Source organism: Nerophis ophidion, linkage group LG07, assembly GCF_033978795.1.
Source record: "Nerophis ophidion isolate RoL-2023_Sa linkage group LG07, RoL_Noph_v1.0, whole genome shotgun sequence".
Taxonomy (NCBI): domain Eukaryota; kingdom Metazoa; phylum Chordata; class Actinopteri; order Syngnathiformes; family Syngnathidae; genus Nerophis; species Nerophis ophidion.
The window spans coordinates 31067944-31089548 of record NC_084617.1 but is presented as its reverse complement, the minus strand read 5'-3'; the positions used below and the strand labels follow the sequence as shown (position 1 = coordinate 31089548).

Genomic DNA, 21605 nt, shown 5'->3' with positions numbered 1-21605 from the left:
TTACTTTTGATATTATCATTATTAAAATTATTGTTGTTATTGTTATTATTGCTATTATTGCTATTATTATCATTAGTATTAGTTATTTTTAATGTTATTATTATTATTAAAAAAAAATGTGTTACTATAATTATTATTGTTGTTATTGTTATTATTATTATCATTACTATTGTTTTTTATTAGTAGTAGTAGTAGTAGTATTGTTATTGTTAATGTTATTATTGTTATTAATGTTATTATTATCACTATTGTTGTTGTTACTATTATTATTATTGTTGTTGTTATTGATATGATCATTATTATTGTTATTATCATTATTTTTGTTACTATTATTATTTTTATCGTTATTATTTTAAAGATTAATTTTGTTATTCTTCTTATAATACTTATTGTTATTATTATATTTAATGTTGTTATTATTATTGTTATTGCTATTATAATTAGTGTTGGTATTGTTATCATTATTATTATTATTATTATTATTATTATTATTATTATTATTATTACAATACAATACAATAAAATCAACACATTTTAAACAGCCACACAAAAAACCTGAAAACTCCCCCAAATAACTACAACCTGCCTAAACTGTCATATTTTAATGTCACACAAAAACACTAATAATAACTAAACAGCGCCCCCTAGATTGTTTCTATTTCACAATTAGTTCCTGACACCAGTTGCGCCGATTTCATGAAATTTGTTGAAGTCGTCAATCGTGACAACAAACAAATCTCAAGAGGCCATCTTCAAAAACAAAACAGGAAGTCGGCCATATTGGATTCTGTCGGCCATTTTGGGAGAACGGCAGTTTGTTTGAAGGGACAATGCACAGAACCCAGTTTGTAGTTTGTAGTTTGTGACAAAGATGGGGATGTTACAGGAGGCGTTGTATTGTTGTTATCCTCTTATTAGGCGCCAACGGTGTTCAAGGAAAGTGTTTCATTACAAATGTTGTTTATTATCGTGTTATTACATATGAAGAGGAGATGTTAAGCGTTCATACAGACACAGTATATTGTGTGCGTGTGTTTGCGCGTGTGTGTGTCTGTGTATGTGTGTGTGTGTGTATAAAGAAAGAGCCCCCCCCCCCCTCCAACCCCCCACAGGAGCATCTGCAGGCTGTGCAGTGAGGGGTGGGGAGGGGTGGGGGGGTCCAGGGGGTGCGGGAATAAAAGCGCTGCCTCCTATTCATGTCACGTTGCCTTTCATGGCCACAAGATGGATTTATCTCTCTGGTTTCTCCTTCCGTCTTCTGCTAACCTCTCAGGTCAGATCGCGGGCGAGCCTCAGAGAGACGGCGTCACGTGACCCCTGATGCCAAATGCTCTGCAGGCGGCGGTTCTCAGCCAGGACCCGAGACGACAGACATGCAGAAGAGCACGTACTACGACAACGCCGCCACGCTCTTCGCCGGCTACCCGTCCTACCAGGCGCAGGGGGGGGCGGCCAACGGCTTTGGGGGCTACGAGGTGCAGGGGTCGCACCGGCCGCCCGCCTTCCAGCCCGCCGCCCATCTGGAGGTGGATGCCTTCCACGGCTCCGCCTGCTCCCTGCAGTCGCTGGCTACTAGCGGCGGGCGGCAGCAGCGGGTAGTTGACGGCGAGGAGCTGGGCGGCAGCTGCATGAGACCCCACCGCACGCCCGCCTCCCCCGCGCTCAGCGACGGCAGTACCGCCAATCAGCAGCCGGGGGGCAGCGCTGGCGCCTCCTGCGCCCCTACGGCGGGCCCCGACAAGTCCTCCGGGTCCTCCGCTTCCTCCTCAACGTCCTCCTCCTCCTCCTCATCATCCTCCTCGTCCTCCTCGCTGCCCTCCAAGCACATCTTCCCCTGGATGAAAGAGTCCCGACAAGCCACCAAGCAGAAAAACTGCTCAGCCGCCAACACCTCGGCCAACGGTGTGTTCGCCGCCTCCCACTTCCTCCTCATCGCACACACCCTCCTCCTCCTTCCCATGCACCGCACTAATGCACCCATTACCTCCCTGCTTGGCACTCAGCATTAATTGGGGGTTAAATCACCAAAAATGATTCCCGGGCGCGGCCACCGCTGCTGCTCACTGCTCCCTGCTCCCCTCACCTCCCAGGGACTGATCAAGGTTGATGGGTCTAATGCAGAGAAAATTTCGCCACACCTAGTGTTTGAGAGAGACAATCAGGGGTACTTTAACTTATAAAGCGCTAAAGTGCTAAAGTGCTACCTCAACACCACAAGTCGGCCCAAAACCCAAAACGTTTTTTGTTTTGTTTTTAAATCCCATGAATCCGTGCCAGACGCAAAAACCTGAACAGAAGAGACACTCTAAAACAGGTGTCCATCCATAAAAACCTGTACCTGTAATACTATTATTAGGAGCGCCTAAACTAGCCGCAATGCTAACAGATAGATAGATGGATGGATGGATGGATGGATGGATGGATGGATGGATGCATGGATGGATGGATGGATGGATGGATGGATGGATAGATAGATAGATAGATGGATAGATGGATAGATAGATAGATAGATAGATAGATAGATAGATAGATAGATAGATAGATAGATAGATAGATAGATAGATAGATAGATGGATAGATGGATAGATGGATAGCTGGATAGATGGATAGTACTTTATTGATTCCTTCGGGAAAATTAAAATTCCAGAAGCAGTGTGCAGAGTTGAGATCAATTTAAAAAAGTAAATATAGGGGGTTTAAATGGAAACAAAAAAGAGAAATATTACAATAAGAATAAAAATAAAAAGCAACAATAGGAATAAAAATATAACAGTAAAATAAGAATATAACAAGAGAAACTAGGCAGTAGTGACTATGTTATGAAAACGTATTGCACTGTTATTGTTTTGCATCCCCCTGTCATCCTCAACAGTTAGCATGCTGGCCATATAGTGTTGAGTAACGAAACATTATCTTGTAAAATAGTTTGTAGCTTAGTCTTTATTTGAAGGGACAATGCACAGAAACATTTAGCTCAAAGACAGATATGATCTGTTACAGATTATAGCTAAGTAGGTCATTTCCATCTGCAGTCCCTGGCTATCTAAATTAAAGGGATGCAAAAATCATGCAATAAAATGATGACAATAAGATAATACTATAGCATGTAGTCAAATTAAGAATGACCTTCAAAAAACAGCTAACGTGCTAACATTCTTAGGTCTACTGTTAGCATTAGTGGAATGTCTAAATATATGGCATTATACCTGCTAAAAAAGCTACCATAGTAATGCTAGCATGCCGAGATATTAATTGTAACATGTGTCAGAGTGCTTTTGTACCTGGAAAAAAACAAAAAAAAACAAAAAAACATTTCAAATGCTAACATGGTAACGTTAGCATGCATCACGTACCAAAATATGACTGAGGCGTAAGTATTTCTACAGAATTAGCTAAAGAAAAAAAATCAATAATAAAATGCTAACAGGTATCATTTGTCAAGTGACCAAGAATATGAGATAAATGAGCTAAAAAAAAAAAAAAAAAAGCTAACATGCTAAAATTAGTATGTCTACAATTAGCATTAGTGGAATATCTAAATATATGGCACTATACCTGCTAAAGAAGTTAGCATAGTAATGCTAGCATGCTGAGATAATAATTGCAACATGTGTCCGAGTGTTTTTGTACCTGGAAAAAAACAAAAAAAAAACGTTTCAAATGCTAACATGCTAAAGTTAGCATGCATCACATACCAAAATATGACTGAGGCATAGGTATTTCTACAGAATTAGCTAAAGAAAAAAAAAATCAATAATAACATGCCAACAGGTATCATTTGTCAAGTGACCAAGAATCTGAGATAAATGGGCAAAAAAAAAAAAGCTAACATGCTAACATTAGTTTGTCTAGAGTTAGCATTAATGGAATGTCAAAATATATGACACTATACCTGCTGAAGAAGCTAGCATGCTAATGTTAGCATGCTGGGATGTTAATTGTACATGCGTCAAATTTTTGTGTACCTGATAAAAATGCTAACTTTAGCATGCATCAAGTACCAAAATATGATTATAGTATATAGATACATACATCATCATCTTTAAATAAAAGCTATCCATACTCATGTTAGCATGCCATCAAGTAGCATTTGTCAAGTAACAAAGAATATGAGATAAATGAGCTAAACAAAAGTAAACATGCTAACATTAGTACCTCTACAGTTAGCATCAGTAAAATGTCAAAATATATGGCACTACATCTGCTAAATTAGCAGAAAAAACTAAACAAAAAAAACTAGCATGTTATTTTTAATATCCCAGCATGTTATTTTTAACATGCTGGGATATTATTGCTTGTGTACCTGAAAAAAAACAAAAAACGTTTCAAATGCTTTCATGCTAACGTTAGCATGCATCGCATACCAAAAAATTACTGAGGTGTTGGTATTCCGAGTCAGATCAAAATCTAAAACGTTTTCTTTTTAATGCCATGAATCTGTACCAGACGCCAAAAACTGAACAGAAGAGAGACTCTAAAACGGGTGTCCATCCAGAAAAACCTGTACCTGTAATACTATTATCGAGTAGCAAACACATTTTTAAGTAACAAAAAAAGGAGTAATATGAGCTCCAAAAAATAGCTTAAGTGCTAATATTAATAGATTTACAGTTAGCATTAGTGGAATGTCCAAATATATGACAGTGTACCTGCTAATAAGTTATCATTTTAGCGTTAGCATGCTGAGATATTAATTTGTGTACCTGAAAATAACAGTTTCACATGCTAACATGCTAACGTTAGCATGCATCATGTACCAACATATGACTGATGTGTACGAATTCCTACAGAATTAGCTTAAAAAATAATACCATACCAATGTTAACATGCTAATAGGTTTAATTTTTTTCAAGTAAACAAGAATAATACATATGTAAACTTAAAAAGCAATCATGCTAACATTAGTATGTCCACAGTTAGCATTAGTGGAATGTCAAAATATGTGGCACTATACCGTCAAAATATGCTAAAGAAGTTAGCATGTTAATGTTAGCATGCTAAGATTTTAATTGTAACATTCGACAATAGCTTGTGTATCTAAAAAACTGTTTCAAATGCTAACTTTAGCATGCATCAAGTACCAAAATGTGACTATAGTAACTACATATACCTACATATTTAGTAAAAAAAAAAAGTTATCATGCCACGAGGTATCATTTGTCAAGTAACCAAGAATATGAGAAAAATGAGCTAAACAAAAAATACATGCTAATATTAGCATGTGTAGTGTTAGCATTAGTGAATTATCAACATACAAACCCTGATTCCATATGAGTTGGGAAATTGTGTTAGATGTAAATATAAACGGAATTCAATGATTTGCAAATCCTTTTCAACCCATAATCAGTTGAATATGCTACAAAGGCAAGATATTTGATGTTCAAACTCATAAACTTTTAATTTTTTTTGCAAATATTAATTAACTTTGAATTTCATGACTGCAACATGTGCCAAAGTAGTTGGGAAAGGGCATGTTCACCACTGTGTTACATCACTTTTTCTTTTAACAACACTCAATATACGTTTGGGAACTGAGGAAACTAATTTTTGAAGCTTTGAAAGTGGAATTCTTTCCCATTCTTGTTTTACGTAGAGCTTCAGTCGTTCAACAGTCTGGGGTCTCCGCTGTCGTATTTTACGCTTCATAATGCGCCACACATTTTCGATGGGAGACAGGTCTGGACTGCAGGTGGGCCAGGAAACTACCCACACTCTTTTACTACGAAACCACGCTGTTGTAACACGTGGCTTGGCATTGTCTTGCTGAAATAAGTAGGGGCGTCCATAATAACGTTGCTTGGATGACAACATATGTTGCTCCAAAAGCTGTATGTACCTTTCAGCATTGATGGTGCCTACACAGATGTGTAAGTTACACATGCCTTGGACACTAATGCACCCTCCTACCATCACAGATGCTGGCTTTTTAACTTTGCGCTTATAACAATCCGGATGGTTATTTTCCTCTAAGTTCTGGAGGACACCACGCCTTTTGTTTTCAGATATAATTTGAAATTTGGACTCGTCAGACCACAGAACACGTTTCCACTTTGCAGCAGTCCATCTTAGATGAGCTCGGGCCCAGCCAAGCCAGCGGCATTCCTTGGTGTTGTTGATAAATGGGTTTGGCTTTGCATGGCAGAGTTTTAACTTGCACTTACAGATGTAGCAACCAACTGTAGTTACTGATGGTGGTTTTACGAAGTGTTCCTGGGCCCATGTGGTGATATCCTTTACACCCTGATGTCGTTTTTTTATACAGTACCGCCTGAGGGATCAAAGATCTGTAATATCATCGCTTACGTGCAGTGATTTCTCCAGATTCTCTGAACTTTTTGATGATTTTACGGACCGTAGATGGTAAAATCCCTAAATTCCTTGCAATAGCTCGTTGAGAAATGTTGTTCTAAAACTGTTCAACAATTTGCTTACAAATTGGTGACCCTCGCCCCATCGTTGTTTGTGAATGACTTAGCATTTCATGGAAGCTGCTTTTATACCCAATCATGGCACCCACCTGTTCCCAATTAGCCTGCACACCTGTGGGATGTTCCAAATAAGTGTTTGATGAGCATTTTTCAACTTTATCAGTATTTATTGCCACCTTTACCAACTTCTTTGTCACGTGTTGCTGGCATCAAATTCGAAAGTTAATGATTATTTGCAAAAAAAAATAATTATTTAGTTTGAACATCAAATATGTTGTCTTTGTAGCATATTCAACTGAATATGGGTTGAAAAGGATTTGCAAATTATTGTATTCTGTTTATATTTACATCTAACATAATTTCCCAACTACTTTGGAAACCCCGACTATACCTTCTAAAATAGTGAAATAAGTTAGCATGTTAATGTTAGCATGCTGACATATTAATTGTAACATGCGTCAAGTGCTTGTGAACCTGAAATAAACAGTTTCAAATGCTAACATGCTAATGTTAGCATGCATCACGTACCAAAACATGACCGAGGTGTAGGTATTTCTGCAATATTAGCTAAAACAAAAAACATCTATCTTACTAATGTTAACATGCTAACAGGTATCATTTGTCAAGTAAAAAATTGCTAAAAAAAAAAGCTAATGTGCTAACATTACTATGTCTACAGTTAGCATTAATGGAATGTCAAAATATATGACTCTGTACCTGCTAAAAAAGATAGCATGTTAATGTTAGCATGCTGAGATATCAATTGTAACATGTGTCAAGTGTATTGTGTACATGAGAAAAAACTGTTTTAAATGCTAACTTTAGCATTTATTAAGTACCAAAATATAACTATAGTATATGGATTCCTACATAATTATTTCAACAAATAAAAAAGCTGTCATACTAACGTAAACAACAGGTATCATTTGGCAAGTAACAAAGAATATGAGATAAATGAGCTAAAAAAAAGCTCATATTGTGTGTGTTTAACTATAGATATTAATTAACGTTAATATTAGTGGAATGTCAAAATATATGACTATACCTGCTAAAGAATCTAGCATGTTAATGTGAGCATGCTGAGATATTAATTGTAACATGCGTCGAGTGTTTGTGTACCTGAAAAAAAAAAACACAATTTAAAATGCTAACTTTAGCTTGGTAAAATATTAAATGTATACTGCGTCAAGTACTTTTGTACCTGAATTGTTTTTTTTAAATGCTAGTATGCTAATGTTAACATGCATCGAAATATGACTGAGGTGTAGCGCTTCAAAATTAACTCAAAAATAAAAGCTAGCATACTAACATTAGCATGCTAACAGGTATCACCCGTTAATTGACAAAATATTTGACGCTGAGGTGTTCACCTGCAAAACTTGCCAATAAAGCTAGCATGTTAATGTTAGCATGCTGAGATATTAACTGTGACATGTGTCAAGTGCTTGTGTACTTGAAAAAAAACCCAACCAATTTACAATGCTAACTTTAACATGGTAAAATATTAACTGTATACTGCGTCAAGTACTTTTGTACCTGACAAAAATGTTTAAAATGCTATCATGCTAATGTTAGCATGAATCAAAATATGAATGAGGTGCAGCGCTACAAAATTAACTCAAACAATTAAAAGCTAGCATACTAACGTTAGCATGCTAACAGGTATCACCCGTTAATTAACAAAATATTTGACGCTGAGCTGTTTACCCGCAAAATTTGCGAAAAAAACTAGCGTGTTAATGTTAGCATGCTGAGATACTAATTGTGACATGCGTCAAATGCTTGTGTACCTGAAAAAAAAAAAAAACAATTTACAATGCTAACTTTAACATGGTAAAATATTAACTGTATACTGCGTCAAGTACTTTTGTACCTGACAAAAATGTTTAAAATGCTATCATGCTAATGTTAGCATGAATCAAAATATGAATGAGGTGCAGCGCTACAAAATTAACTCAAACAATTAAAAGCTAGCATACTAACGTTAGCATGCTAACAGGTATCACCCGTTAATTAACAAAATATTTGACGCTGAGCTGTTTACCCGCAAAATTTGCGAAAAAAACTAGCGTGTTAATGTTAGCATGCTGTGATATTAATTGTGACATGCATCAAATGCTTGTGTACCTCAAAAAAAAAAACAATTTAAAATGCTAACTGTAGCATGGTAAAATATTAACTGTATACTGCGTCAAGTACTTTTGTACCTGAAAAAATTGCTTAAAATGCTAGCATGCTAATGTTAGCATGCATCAAAATATGACTGAGTTGTAGCGCTTCAAAATTAACGCAAAAATTAAAAGCCAGCATACTAACGGTAGCATACTAACAGGTGACACCCGTTAATTAACAAAATATTTGTGTTGAGGTGTTCACCTGCAAAACTTGCCAATAAAGCTACCATGTTAATGTTAGCATGCTGAAATATTAATTGTTTCATGTGTCAAGTGCTTGTGTACCTGAAAAAAAAACACAATTTAAAATGCTAACTTTAGCATGGTAAAATATTAACTGTATACTGCATCAAGAACTTTTGTACCTGACAAAAGTGTTTAAAATGCTATCATGCTAATGTTAGCATGAATCAAAATATGACTGAGGTTGAGCGCTACAAAATTAACTTAAACAATTAAAAGCTAGCATACTAACGTTAGCATGCTAACAGGTATCACCCGTTGATTAACAAAATATTTGACGCTGAGGTGTTTGCCTGCAAAATTTGCGAATAAAGCTAGCATGATAATGTTAGCATGCTGAGATATTAATTGTGACATGCGTCAAGTGCTTGTGTACCTGAAAAAAAAAACAACACAATTTAAACTGCCAACTTTAACATGGTAAAATATTAACTGTATACTGCGTCAAGTACTTTTGTACCTGAAAAAAATGTTTAAAATGCTAGCATGCTAATGTTAGCATGCATCAAAATATGAATGAGTTGTAGCGCTTAAAAATTAACGCAAAAATTAAAAGCTAGCTTACTAACGTTAGTATGCTAACAGGTGTTACCTGTTAATTAACAAAATATTTGTGTTGAGGTGTTCACCTACAAAACTTGTGAATAAAGCTAGCACGTTAATGTTAGCATGCTGAGATATTAATTATAACATGTGTTAAGTGCTTGTTTACCTGAAAAAAAACACGATTTAAAATGCTAACTTTAGCATGGTAAAATATTAACTGTATACTGCATCAAGTACTTTTGTACCTGAAAAGAATGTTTAAAATGCTAGTATGCTAATGTTAGCATGCATCAAAATATGACTGAGGTGTAGCGCTTCAAAATTAACTCAAAAAATAAAAGCTAGTATACTAACGTTAGCATGCTAACAGGTATCACCCATTAATTAACAAAATATTTGACGCTGAGCTGTTTACCCGCAAAATTTGCGAAAAAAACTAGCGTGTTAATGTTAGCATGTTATGATATTAATTGTGACATGCATCAAATGCTTGTGTACCTCAAAAAAAAAAACAATTTAAAATGCTAACTGTAGCATGGTAAAATATTAACTGTATACTGCGTCAAGTACTTTTGTACCTGAAAAAATTGCTTAAAATGCTAGCATGCTAATGTTAGCATGCATCAAAATATGACTGAGTTGTAGCGCTTCAAAATTAACGCAAAAATTAAAAGCCAGCATACTAACGGTAGCATACTAACAGGTGACACCCGTTAATTAACAAAATATTTGTGTTGAGGTGTTCACCTGCAAAACTTGCCAATAAAGCTACCATGTTAATGTTAGCATGCTGAAATATTAATTGTTTCATGTGTCAAGTGCTTGTGTACCTGAAAAAAAAACACAATTTAAAATGCTAACTTTAGCATGGTAAAATATTAACTGTATACTGCATCAAGAACTTTTGTACCTGACAAAAGTGTTTAAAATGCTATCATGCTAATGTTAGCATGAATCAAAATATGACTGAGGTTGAGCGCTACAAAATTAACTTAAACAATTAAAAGCTAGCATACTAACGTTAGCATGCTAACAGGTATCACCCGTTGATTAACAAAATATTTGACGCTGAGGTGTTTGCCTGCAAAATTTGCGAATAAAGCTAGCATGATAATGTTAGCATGCTGAGATATTAATTGTGACATGCGTCAAGTGCTTGTGTACCTGAAAAAAAAACCAACACAATTTAAACTGCCAACTTTAACATGGTAAAATATTAACTGTATACTGCGTCAAGTACTTTTGTACCTGAAAAAAATGTTTAAAATGCTAGCATGCTAATGTTAGCATGCATCAAAATATGAATGAGTTGTAGCGCTTCAAAATTAACGCAAAAATTAAAAGCTAGCTTACTAACGTTAGTATGCTAACAGGTGTTACCTGTTAATTAACAAAATATTTGTGTTGAGGTGTTCACCTACAAAACTTGTGAATAAAGCTAGCACGTTAATGTTAGCATGCTGAGATATTAATTATAACATGTGTTAAGTGCTTGTTTACCTGAAAAAAAACACGATTTAAAATGCTAACTTTAGCATGGTAAAATATTAACTGTATACTGCATCAAGTACTTTTGTACCTGAAAAGAATGTTTAAAATGCTAGTATGCTAATGTTAGCATGCATCAAAATATGACTGAGGTGTAGCGCTTCAAAATTAACTCAAAAAATAAAAGCTAGTATACTAACGTTAGCATGCTAACAGGTATCACCCATTAATTAACAAAATGTTTGACGCTGAGGTGTTTACCCGAAAAATTTGCGAAAAAAGCTCGCATGTTAATGTTAGCATACTGAGGTATTAAATGTAACATGCGTCAATGGCTTGTGTACCTGAAAAATAAAGCTAGCATGCTAGTAATGAAATGCTAACAATGGTGCTAAGGGACAGCCCTGCGCTGACCATTCTTACCAAGCGTGTCCGACAAAAGTAGCAACAACTTAATGGTACACAATGAAACTCGTCAGCGTACATCAGCAGCTCTTCTTTATCTCCAAAATGCAACTGCTCAAACACAAATGTAGATCTTTCACACAAAAAAATGCAGACGAAATACACCACACGGTGGTGCTGTCGTCAAACCACATGAGTCGGACTGACTTGAAATTTCTTGCACTGTTCTATAAACACACCCTCTGTGATTTTACAGTAAACTATCTTCTTCTAAAGACACAAAGACCCTGTCAACTTTCACTTTCAGTATCGCATAATTTTACGTACAAATATCTTAAGTTTTGTGTGACTGCAGATATTTTTACTTCAATCTTTTAAATTCTATACTCTCGTTGATTTTGTACCCTTATATTCACGGTAGAAGCATTTGATCCCACAAAACAAGTCCAAACTAACCACAAACACTTTATTAAGAGTGAAACCCATCCATCCATCCATTCACCCATCCATTTCCTACCGCTTGTCCCTTATGAGTGAAGCCACCATGCTAATTGTTCCATACTCTTCTTTAAGTTAGTGTACTTTTTATGTTATTATTATTATTATTTATTATTTTTAAACCTATTCATTAAAATACAAAAAATATAATATTTCAATATTTTGTGTAGAAAAAAAGTAAAATAAGATAAACATTTAAATAGAAAAAACATAAAATTAAAACTAAAAAGCAATAATAATAGTAATAATAAAAATAATAAAACATTTTTAAAAACAACTACAATAATAGTAATAATTCTTAAATACATAAAATAAAACAAATTACAAAAATGGTACAAATAAAATAATAATAATAATGATGATAATAATAATAATAATAAAACAAATAAATATAAAAAATACAAATAAAATACAAATAAAAATACAACTGGAAAAAATTTAATTAAAATTAAATAAAACAAATACAATAAATTAAAGTCATAAAGAATAAAATAAAAAAGGTTTGTTGATAATTTTGTATTCAATAACCTTGTTTTTAAATTATAAAGTAGAGTTTAATATTCCCAAGCAAATTCTAAAATTGAGGTCAATTACAATATTTGTATTTTACGCCTGTTGATTATAGTTTTGCCAAAACTTTTTTGACAAAAAATTCATGTCACCAAATTTCTTTTGTTTTTTATTTTTCGGACTGAATTTTTGTATATCAAATTATATTGATAATTCCATTTGAAGAAGAAAAGTGAGCATACAGTGTGTGTTTAATAATTGCATTCATCCATTTCCTACCGCTTGTCCCGTACGGGGTTGCGGGAGTGCTGGAGCGTTTTAAAATGCAGTGTGTACAAAGAAAATGCACAACAAAGAAGCTAGCATGTTTTAGCACAACAAAGACGCTAGCATGTTTTTAGCACAGCATAGAGCCGCAAACCCAAAAAAAAGGGACGAGCAGTAGGAAATGAATGGATGGATAGAGGTTAGCACGTTTTTAGCACAACAAGAAACGCTAGCACGTTTTTAGCACAACATAGAGCCGCGAACCCAAAAAAGGGACAGGCGGTGGAAAAAATGGATGGATGGATAGAGGTTAGCATGTGTTTAGCCCAACAGAGAAGCTAGCATATTTTTATCACAACAAAGAAGCTAGCACGTTTTTAGCACAAGAAATAAGCTAGTACATTTTTAGCACAGCAAAGGAGCTAGCCCTTTTTTAGCACAACAAGGAAGTTAGCATGCTTTTAGCACAACAAAGAAGCTAGCACATTTTAGCACAACGAAAAAGATAGTATGTTTTTAGCACAACAAAGAAGCTAGCACATTTTAGATACAACAAAGAGGATGGTATGTTTTTAGCACAACAAAGATGCTAGCACGTTTTTAGCACAAGATAGAGCCGCGACCCCAAAACAGGGACAAGTGTTAGAAAATGGATGGTTGGATAGATGTTAGCATGTTTTAAGCACAACAGAGAAGCTAGCATGTTTTAACACAGCAAAGAAGCTAGTACGTTTTTAGCACAGCAAAGGAGCTAGCCCTTTTTTTAGCACAACAAAGAAGTTAGCAAGCTTTTAGCACAACAGAGAAGGGAGCACACTTTTATCACAACAAAGAAGATAGCACGTTTTAGCACAACAAAGAAGATAGTATGTTTTTAGCACAACAAAGAAGATAGTATGTTTTTAGCACAACAAAGAAGCTAGCACGTTTTTAGCACAACAAATAAGCTAGCACGTTTTTAGCACAGCAAAGGAGTTGGCCCTTTTTTAGCACAACAAAGAGGTTAGCATTCTTTTAGCACAACAGACAAGCGAGCACGTTTTAGCACAACAAAGAAGATAGTATGTTTCTAGCACAACAAAGAAGCTAGCACGTTTAGCATAACAAAGAAGATAGTATGTTTTTAGCACAACAAAGATGCCAGCACGTTTTTAGCACAAGATACAGCCGCTACGCCAAAACAGGGACAAGTGTTAGAAAATGGATGGCTGGATGGAGCTTAGCATGTTTTTAGCACAACACAGAAGCTAGCATGTTTTTAACACAACAAAGAAGTTAGCACGTTTTTAGCACAACAAATAAGCTAGCACGTTTTTAGCACAGCAATGGAGCTAGCCCTTGTTTAGCACACAAAGAAGTTAGCATGCTTTTAGCACAACAGAGAAGCGAGCACGTTTTTAGCACAACAAAGGCGCTAGGACTTTTTTAGCACAAGATAGAGCCGCGGCCCCAAAAAAGGGACAAGTGTTAGAAAATGGATGGCTGGATAGAGGTTAGCATGTTTTTAGCACAACAGAGAAGTTAGCATGTTTTTAACACAACAAAGAAGCTAGCACATTTTTAGCACAACAAATAAGCTAGTACGTTTTTAGCACAGCAAAGGAGCTAGCCCTTTTTTAGCACAACAAGGGAGTTAGCATGCTTTTAGCACAACAAAGAAGCTAGCACGTTTTAGCACAACAAAAAATATAGTGTGTTTTTAGCACAACAAAGGAACTACCACGCTTTAGCACAACAAAGAAGATAGTATGTTTTTAGCACAGCAAATATGCCAACACGTTTTTAGCACAAGATAGAGCCGCGACGCCAAAACAGGGACAAGTATTACAAAATGGATGGCTGGATAGAGGTTAGCATGTTTTTAGCACAACAGAGAAGCTAGCATGTTTTTAACACAACAAAGAAGCTAGCACGTCTTTAGCACAACAAATAAGCCAGCACGTTTTTAGCACAACAAAGAAGTTAGCATGCTTTTAGCACAACAGAGAGGCGAGCACGTTTTTTAGCACAACAAAGGGCTAGGACGTTTTTAGCACAAGATAGAGCCGGGGCCCCGAAAAGGGACAAGTGTTAGAAAATGGATGGCTGGATAGAGGTTAGCATGTTTTTAGCACAACAGAGAAGTTAGCATGTTTTTAACACAATAAAGAAGCTAGCACGTTTTTTAGTACAGCAAAGAAGCTAGCATATTTTAGCACAACAAAGAAGATAGCACGTTTTTAGCACAACATAGAGCCGCGAACCCAAAAAAGGGACAGGCGGTGGAAAAAATGGATGGATGGATAGAGGTTAGCATGTTTTTAGCACAACAGAGAAGCTAGCATGTTTTAAGACAACAAAGAAGCTAGCACGATTTTAGCGCAACAAATAAGCTAGTGCGTTTTTATCAAAGCAAAGGAGCTAGCTCTTTTTTAGCACAACAAAGAAGTTAGCATGCTTTTAGCACAACAGAGAAGCGAGCACGTTTTTATCAAAACAAAAAACCTAGCACGTTTTAAGCACAACAAAGGACATAACACGTTTTTTAGCACAACAAAAAACTAGCATGTTTTTATCACAACAGAGAAGCTGGCATGTTTTTAACACAACAAAGGAGCTAGCACGTTTTTAGTACAGCAAAGAAGCTAGAATATTTTTGGCACAACAAAGAAGTTTGCATGCTTTTAGCACAACATAGAAACTAGCACGTGTTTAGCACAACATAGAAACTAGCATGTTTTTAGCACAACAAAGAAGTTAGCACTACGTTTTTAGCACAACAAAGAAGCTGACAGTTATGCGGTTGCACAGTATATCGTATCACGTAGATACGGGGGTCGTGTAGCAGTTAGAATAGCAACACAATAATTAGCATAGCAACACACTTCTACTGTTGTCCAGTTCGTTTAAAAGGTCAACAAGCCTCTAAAAGCCTTTTGCAAAGATCATTTATTATGTGTCGAAGATAATCATTCTGAAAATGAATTCAATAAGAATGTCAAAGCACAGCTGTTGTTGCTACGGAGATTTGTCTCAGAGCCAAGATGCAATTTAGCTTCCAAAGGCCGGCAGCGTTCTTCATCTCTTAATAACTGCCGCCTTGACAACTAATACCAGGCACCACATTCTCCACCTGCGCACTAATCCCAACCACTAGGAGCTCCAGATACTCACAACTGTTGTCCACTGTATGCTAGTATGTATGCTAATGTGATCCCCACCAATAGAGACATCTCATTGTGTGACTGCTCCAAAGAGGATGCATTCTTGGACCTCCTTCCATTAAGTCTTTCTCTGGACCTGTTGGAATTGTAGTTGAATACTTCTGATCTACAGGAAGTGAACTCCGTAAGAAGTTTTCAGTTCAGGTGAAAGATCATCATTGTTGTCGAAGGGGCCAAAGCTACATCTTTGTCCCGCCAGGGCCGATGAGGGCCTCAGGTCTGCACAGGTCTGCAATAGGTGTGCAGTGGCACGGTATACCAGTGGTGGCACCATCTCTGAACCTTATCCTAACACACCTGCTCTGCTAAGGTCCTCGGGTACTCAGGTACTCACCTAAGAGGGTTTCAGTATCTGATGACTTGACTGCCAGGTTGTCGGTCAAGTCAGATCCGTCCCAACAAAACGGTTGAAAATGCCACTACAGTCTCGGACACGTTTCAGCAAGTCTTGTTTCTTCTGCTGATGTCTTCTTTTGTCTCTCGGCAGCGTCGGGCGGTGGCGAGACCGGCAGTGGCGGAGAGAAGAGTCCCACCGGCGGCTCGTCGGTGTCATCTAAGCGGGCCCGCACGGCGTACACCAGCGGACAACTGGTGGAACTGGAGAAGGAGTTCCATTTCAACCGCTACCTTTGCCGTCCTCGGCGCGTGGAGATGGCAAACCTGCTCAACCTGTCTGAGCGCCAGATCAAGATCTGGTTCCAAAACAGACGCATGAAGTACAAAAAGGACCAGAAATCCAAGGGATTAAGTTCCAGCTCAGGAGGGCCTTCCCCAACCGGCTCGCCGCCTCTGCCCATGCAATCCTCAGCCGGCTTCCTCAACTCCATGCACCCCTTGGTAGGAGGAGTTGGCTCCGGCTTTGATGCTCCATCTCCTCCATCCTTTGGTAAACCTCACCAAGGAGGGCCTTACTCCATGTCCACTGCCTACTCCAACCTCCCCATGAAGGGCTGCCCACCCCAACAGAAGTACAGTCACCAGGATCAAGACTACGGCGAGCCCCATCCTCACCATAACATGGTGCAGGCCAACAATGCCAACTTTGGGACCGTCCCCAACATGCAGGCCAGTCCTGTGTACGTGGGGGGTGGCAGCTACGTGGAATCCATGCCCGGCTCGGGGCCGTCTATGTATGGCTTGAACCACCTGGGTTCCACGCCTACACATCACCAGACCATGGACTACAATGGCGTGGGGCCCATGTCAGCTGCTAACCAGCATCATGTGAGTGGAGGGGTCCCTCAGGGTCCCTGTGACCCGCCCACGCACCCCACATACCAGGAGCTGTCAGCGCACCACACCTCGACTCAGGGCAGAATTCAAGAGGCACCCAAGCTCACTCACCTGTAGTTGGATGGGAGGAGCAGGAAGACGGACCGCACGAAACAAGTAATGTGACTCGTTAACAGACTTACTAACACGGGGGCTTACCTGCGGGTAGAGGCTTGGCTTGAAGGAAAGGAAGAAGACACAGTGAAGCGATTCAGTGGTTTGTTCCTGACCCTTTTTCTAGTGCTTACCTGGTTTTAGGTTGCAGAGAAGCCGGAGTCCGACCAGGGACTTGTTGACGGGGGGGAAACTGAACCCTGAGAAGTCAATGACGAGATAACAAAAGATCAGAATCCAAGGTGTGTGTTAGGGTGTAACGTCGATACATATCTGGGTGTATCCAAACACATCGGTAGATACCTGGGGGTAACTAAAAACGTCGGTACATACCTGGGTGTAACCAGACACGTCGGTACATACCTCAGTGTAACATCGGTACCTAACTGGGTGTAACGTCGGTACATACCTGGGTGTAACCAGACACGTCAGTACATACCTCGGTGTAACATCGGTACATACCTGGGTGTAACCAGACAAGTCTGTACATACCTGGGTGTAACCGCTAACGTCGGTACATACCTGGGTGTACCGCGGTACATACCTGGGTGTAACATCGGTACATTGTACATACCTGGGTGTAACCAGGCACGTCGGTACATACCTGGGTGTAACCAAAAACTTAGGTACATACCTGGGTGTAACCACTAACGTCGGTACATACCTGGGTGTAACGTCGCTACATTCCTGGGTGTAACATCGGTACATTGTACATACCTGGGTGTAACCAGACACGTCAGTACATACCTCGGTGTAACATCGGTACATACCTGGGTGTAACCAGACAAGTCTGTACATACCTGGGTGTAACCAGACAAGTCTGTACATACCTGGGTGTAACCACTAACGTCGGTACATACATGGGTGTAACGTCGGTACATACCTGGGTGTAACATCGGTACATTGTACATACCTGGGTGTAACCAGGCACGTCGGTACATACCTGGGTGTAACCAAAAACTTAGGTACGTACCTGGGTGTAACCACTAACGTCGGTACATACCTGGGTGTAACGTCGCTACATACCTGGGTGTAACATCGGTACATTGTACATACCCCGGTGTAACCAGACACGTCAGTACATACCTCGGTGTAACATCGGTACATACCAGGGTGTAACCAGACAAGTCTGTACATACCTGGGTGGAACCACTAACGTCGGTACATACCTGGATGTAACATCGGTACATTGTACATACCTGGGTGTAGCCAGGCACGTCGGTACATACCTGGGTGTAACAAAAAACTTAGGTACATACCTGGGTGTAACCACTAACGTCGGTACATACCTGGGTGTAACGTCGGTACATACCTGGGTGTAACATCGGTACATTGTACATACCTGGGTGTAACCAGGCACGTCGGTACATACCTGGGTGTAACCAAAACCTTAGGTACATACCTGGGTGTAACGTCGGTATATACCTGGGTGTAACTAGACACATTGGTACATACCTCAGTGTAACAGACACGTCGGTACATACCTGGGTGTAAAGTCGGTACATACTTGGGTGTAACTAGACACATTGGTATATACCTGGGTGTAACAAACACGTCGGTACATACCTGGGTGTAATGTCGGTACATACCTGGGTGTAACTAGACACATCGGTACATACCCGGGTGTAACAGACACGTCGGTAAATACCTGGGTGTAACGTCCGTACATATCTGGGTGTCAACTCTTAGGCTTCTTTCGGCTGGAAAAAGTAAACAAAAAGCAAGACTGATTGGCTTTTTACCAAAAAGGATTCGTTTTTTTCCAAGGAAAATACAGCAATTTTGAAAAATTGTTTTATATCTAGTTTGAGTGGAGTAATGATAGTTTAGTCGTTGCCCATCTCTACTGATGTGATCTGATTTGTTTACGTATTTTATCGCAAAGCCCAGGTGTTCCCAGACAGGAACATCAAGAAGGTTTTCAAGCTCTCTAGGTTCTCCTTGGCACGACTGCTAGATATGACTCACATTCTTCTAGTTTACAAAGTAGTTGCCGAAAACACTTCCTGTGAGGGGAATGGTCACACCTCTGTACCCAACCAACTGAATGTACATGTACCGTATATATATATATACACACACACACATATATATATATATGTATATATATATATATATATATATATATATATATATATATATATATATATATATATATGTATATATATATATATATATATATATATATATATATATATATATATATATATATACATACAAACCACACCCACAAAATTTTTAAGAAATAATATTTTTCAATGTATTAGCCACAACAGACTTTAAGCCACAGAGTCCGAAGCGTAGGAAAAAGGATGTATGAGTGACCAGTGATACTGCAGTCTTGCATTGTGACATAGAAGAAACCGAGTGCCTGACTTGTCTAAGTACTTCTTTGGGTCAGGTCCAGATAGTGTCAGACCAGACCCAGCAGCTGGTCCAGATGACACACACGTGTGTGTAAGTCCAGTGTGTGTCTGCACTGGCTGCCCAAAAAAAAACCACTGAGTCGCGTCCCTGGGTTCTCTTCTCCCCTCCTGCCTTTACAACAGACCATGTCCACACCATACCATGTCCACGCCAACACTGACCTTTTACTAAAACTCACCAGATGTGTCAATAGCACTGATTCCGCTTTTGTCTGCTGATGCATAAAAGTGGGCTTTTTATAACTTCTCATTTCTTATTTGATCTGCATTTAAGGAAATATTCTAATTATTTCATTGTTTAAATTGTAGATGAAATTGACTGAAAATCAATCTGACAACGGAATCATGTGATGAGGTTTTACAGCAATAATGACTTACATTTAGGGGTGTCCTAATACAACCTGTCCACTTCTGATAAGATACTCTTATTGAGCACTGGCTGATACCGATGTTGACATGACATCACACATACTTGTGTTATTTAGTAGTGTGAATGTGATAAAACGTTTGATTAAGAAAAATTAGTCAGACAGAACTATGCTAGTTATGAAATCACAAATGTATTTATTATTATTCGTCTGGCATGGACTTATGCTGTCTTTAAGTTGAAGTGCTGGGCTAATTGTTTTTGTTTTTTGACAAAAACAATTATGAAGTTAAGCTCATGATGCAGTATGTCGAATGGTGCGGTTTAGTTTGTTACTGGATACTTTGTATGTGTAAGTAATATGTAACGAATGTGAATTCTCCCTGCCCACTGGGTGTGAGTTTTCCTTGCCCTTTTGTGGGTTCTTCCGAGGATGTTGTAGTCGTAATGATTTGTGCAGTCCTTTGAGACGATTGTGATTTGGGGCTATATAAATAAACATTGATTGATTGATTGATTGATATTGACACATATCACCATTTATTGTTCAATGATTATTACCTATGTGTAGCTCGTGTGCTATTGTGTGCCTAGCTGTTGTGTAGCTGCTAGCTCCTAGTCGCCTATAACCTAGCATGTTTACCTTTTGTGAATGACTTTAGTAAAATAATAGAAATTGTGTGTTTATTAGAGGACATTTAAATGTTAACTGTCTGTCATCTTTGGACACACTCTGCTTGTATCGCACATGATATCACACACTAGTAAAGACTCTGCTTGTATTGCACATGATATCACACACTAGTAAGACTCTGCTTGTATTGCACATGATATCACACACTAGTGAACACTCTGCTTGTATCGCACATGATATCACACACTAGTGAACACACTGCTTGTATCGTACATCACACACAAGTAAACATTCTGCTTGTATTGCACATGATATCACACACTAGTAAACACTCTGCTTGTATCGCAAATGATATCACACCCGAGTCAACACTCTGCTTGCATCGCCCATGATATCACACCCAAGTCAACACTCTGCTTGTATCGTACATGATATCACACACAAGCAAACACTCTGCTTGTATCGCACATGATGTCACACACTAGCACACACTCTGCTTGTATTGCAAATTATTTTACACACCAATAAACACGCTGCAGGAATGCTTGTATCGCACATACAATCACACACAAGTAAACACTCTTCAGGGTTGCTTGTATTGCACATTATATCACAAACTAGTAAACACTCTGCTTGTATCACACATGATATCACACACTAGTAAACACTCTGTTTGTACCGCACATGATAGCACACACTGGTAAACACTCTGCTTTTATCGCACAATATGTCACACACCAGTCAACACTGCATGTATGGCACCGCACATGATATCACACACTAGTAAACACTGTGCAAGACTGCTTGTATCGCACATGATATCACACACTAGCAAACACTCTGCAGGACCGCTTGCATCACACATGATATCACACACTCGTAAAGACTGTGTAGGACTGCTTGTATCACACATGATATCACACACTAGTAAACACTTTGCTTGTATCGCACATGATACCACGCATTTTACACACAATGACATATTATCACATACTTGTTTTTTTCCATGATATTGGACATCAGTATCGAC

General features: G+C 38.3%; 1 protein-coding gene and 1 long non-coding RNA gene across 5 annotated transcripts in view; one reads left to right on the top strand and one right to left on the bottom strand.

Annotated features, from left to right (window-relative positions):
* The window catches only part of LOC133556230 (uncharacterized), a 35021-nt gene extending 18609 nt beyond the window's left edge, over positions 1-16412 (bottom strand). The window contains exon 1 of the long non-coding RNA XR_009807480.1: positions 16097-16412. This is a non-coding gene — a long non-coding RNA (uncharacterized LOC133556230). The remainder of the gene's footprint in view (positions 1-16096) is intronic.
* The window catches only part of hoxb3a (homeobox B3a), a 136145-nt gene extending 117532 nt beyond the window's left edge, over positions 1-18613 (top strand). For all 4 annotated transcript variants that reach the window (XM_061905945.1, XM_061905947.1, XM_061905946.1 and 1 more), the window contains 2 exons: positions 1274-1902; positions 16250-18613. In XM_061905945.1, coding sequence (XP_061761929.1) covers positions 1374-1902; positions 16250-17112 — 1392 coding nt within the window. In that variant the 5' untranslated portion in view covers positions 1274-1373 and the 3' untranslated portion in view covers positions 17113-18613. The remainder of the gene's footprint in view (positions 1-1273; positions 1903-16249) is intronic.
* Positions 18614-21605: the final 2992 nt, after the last annotated feature.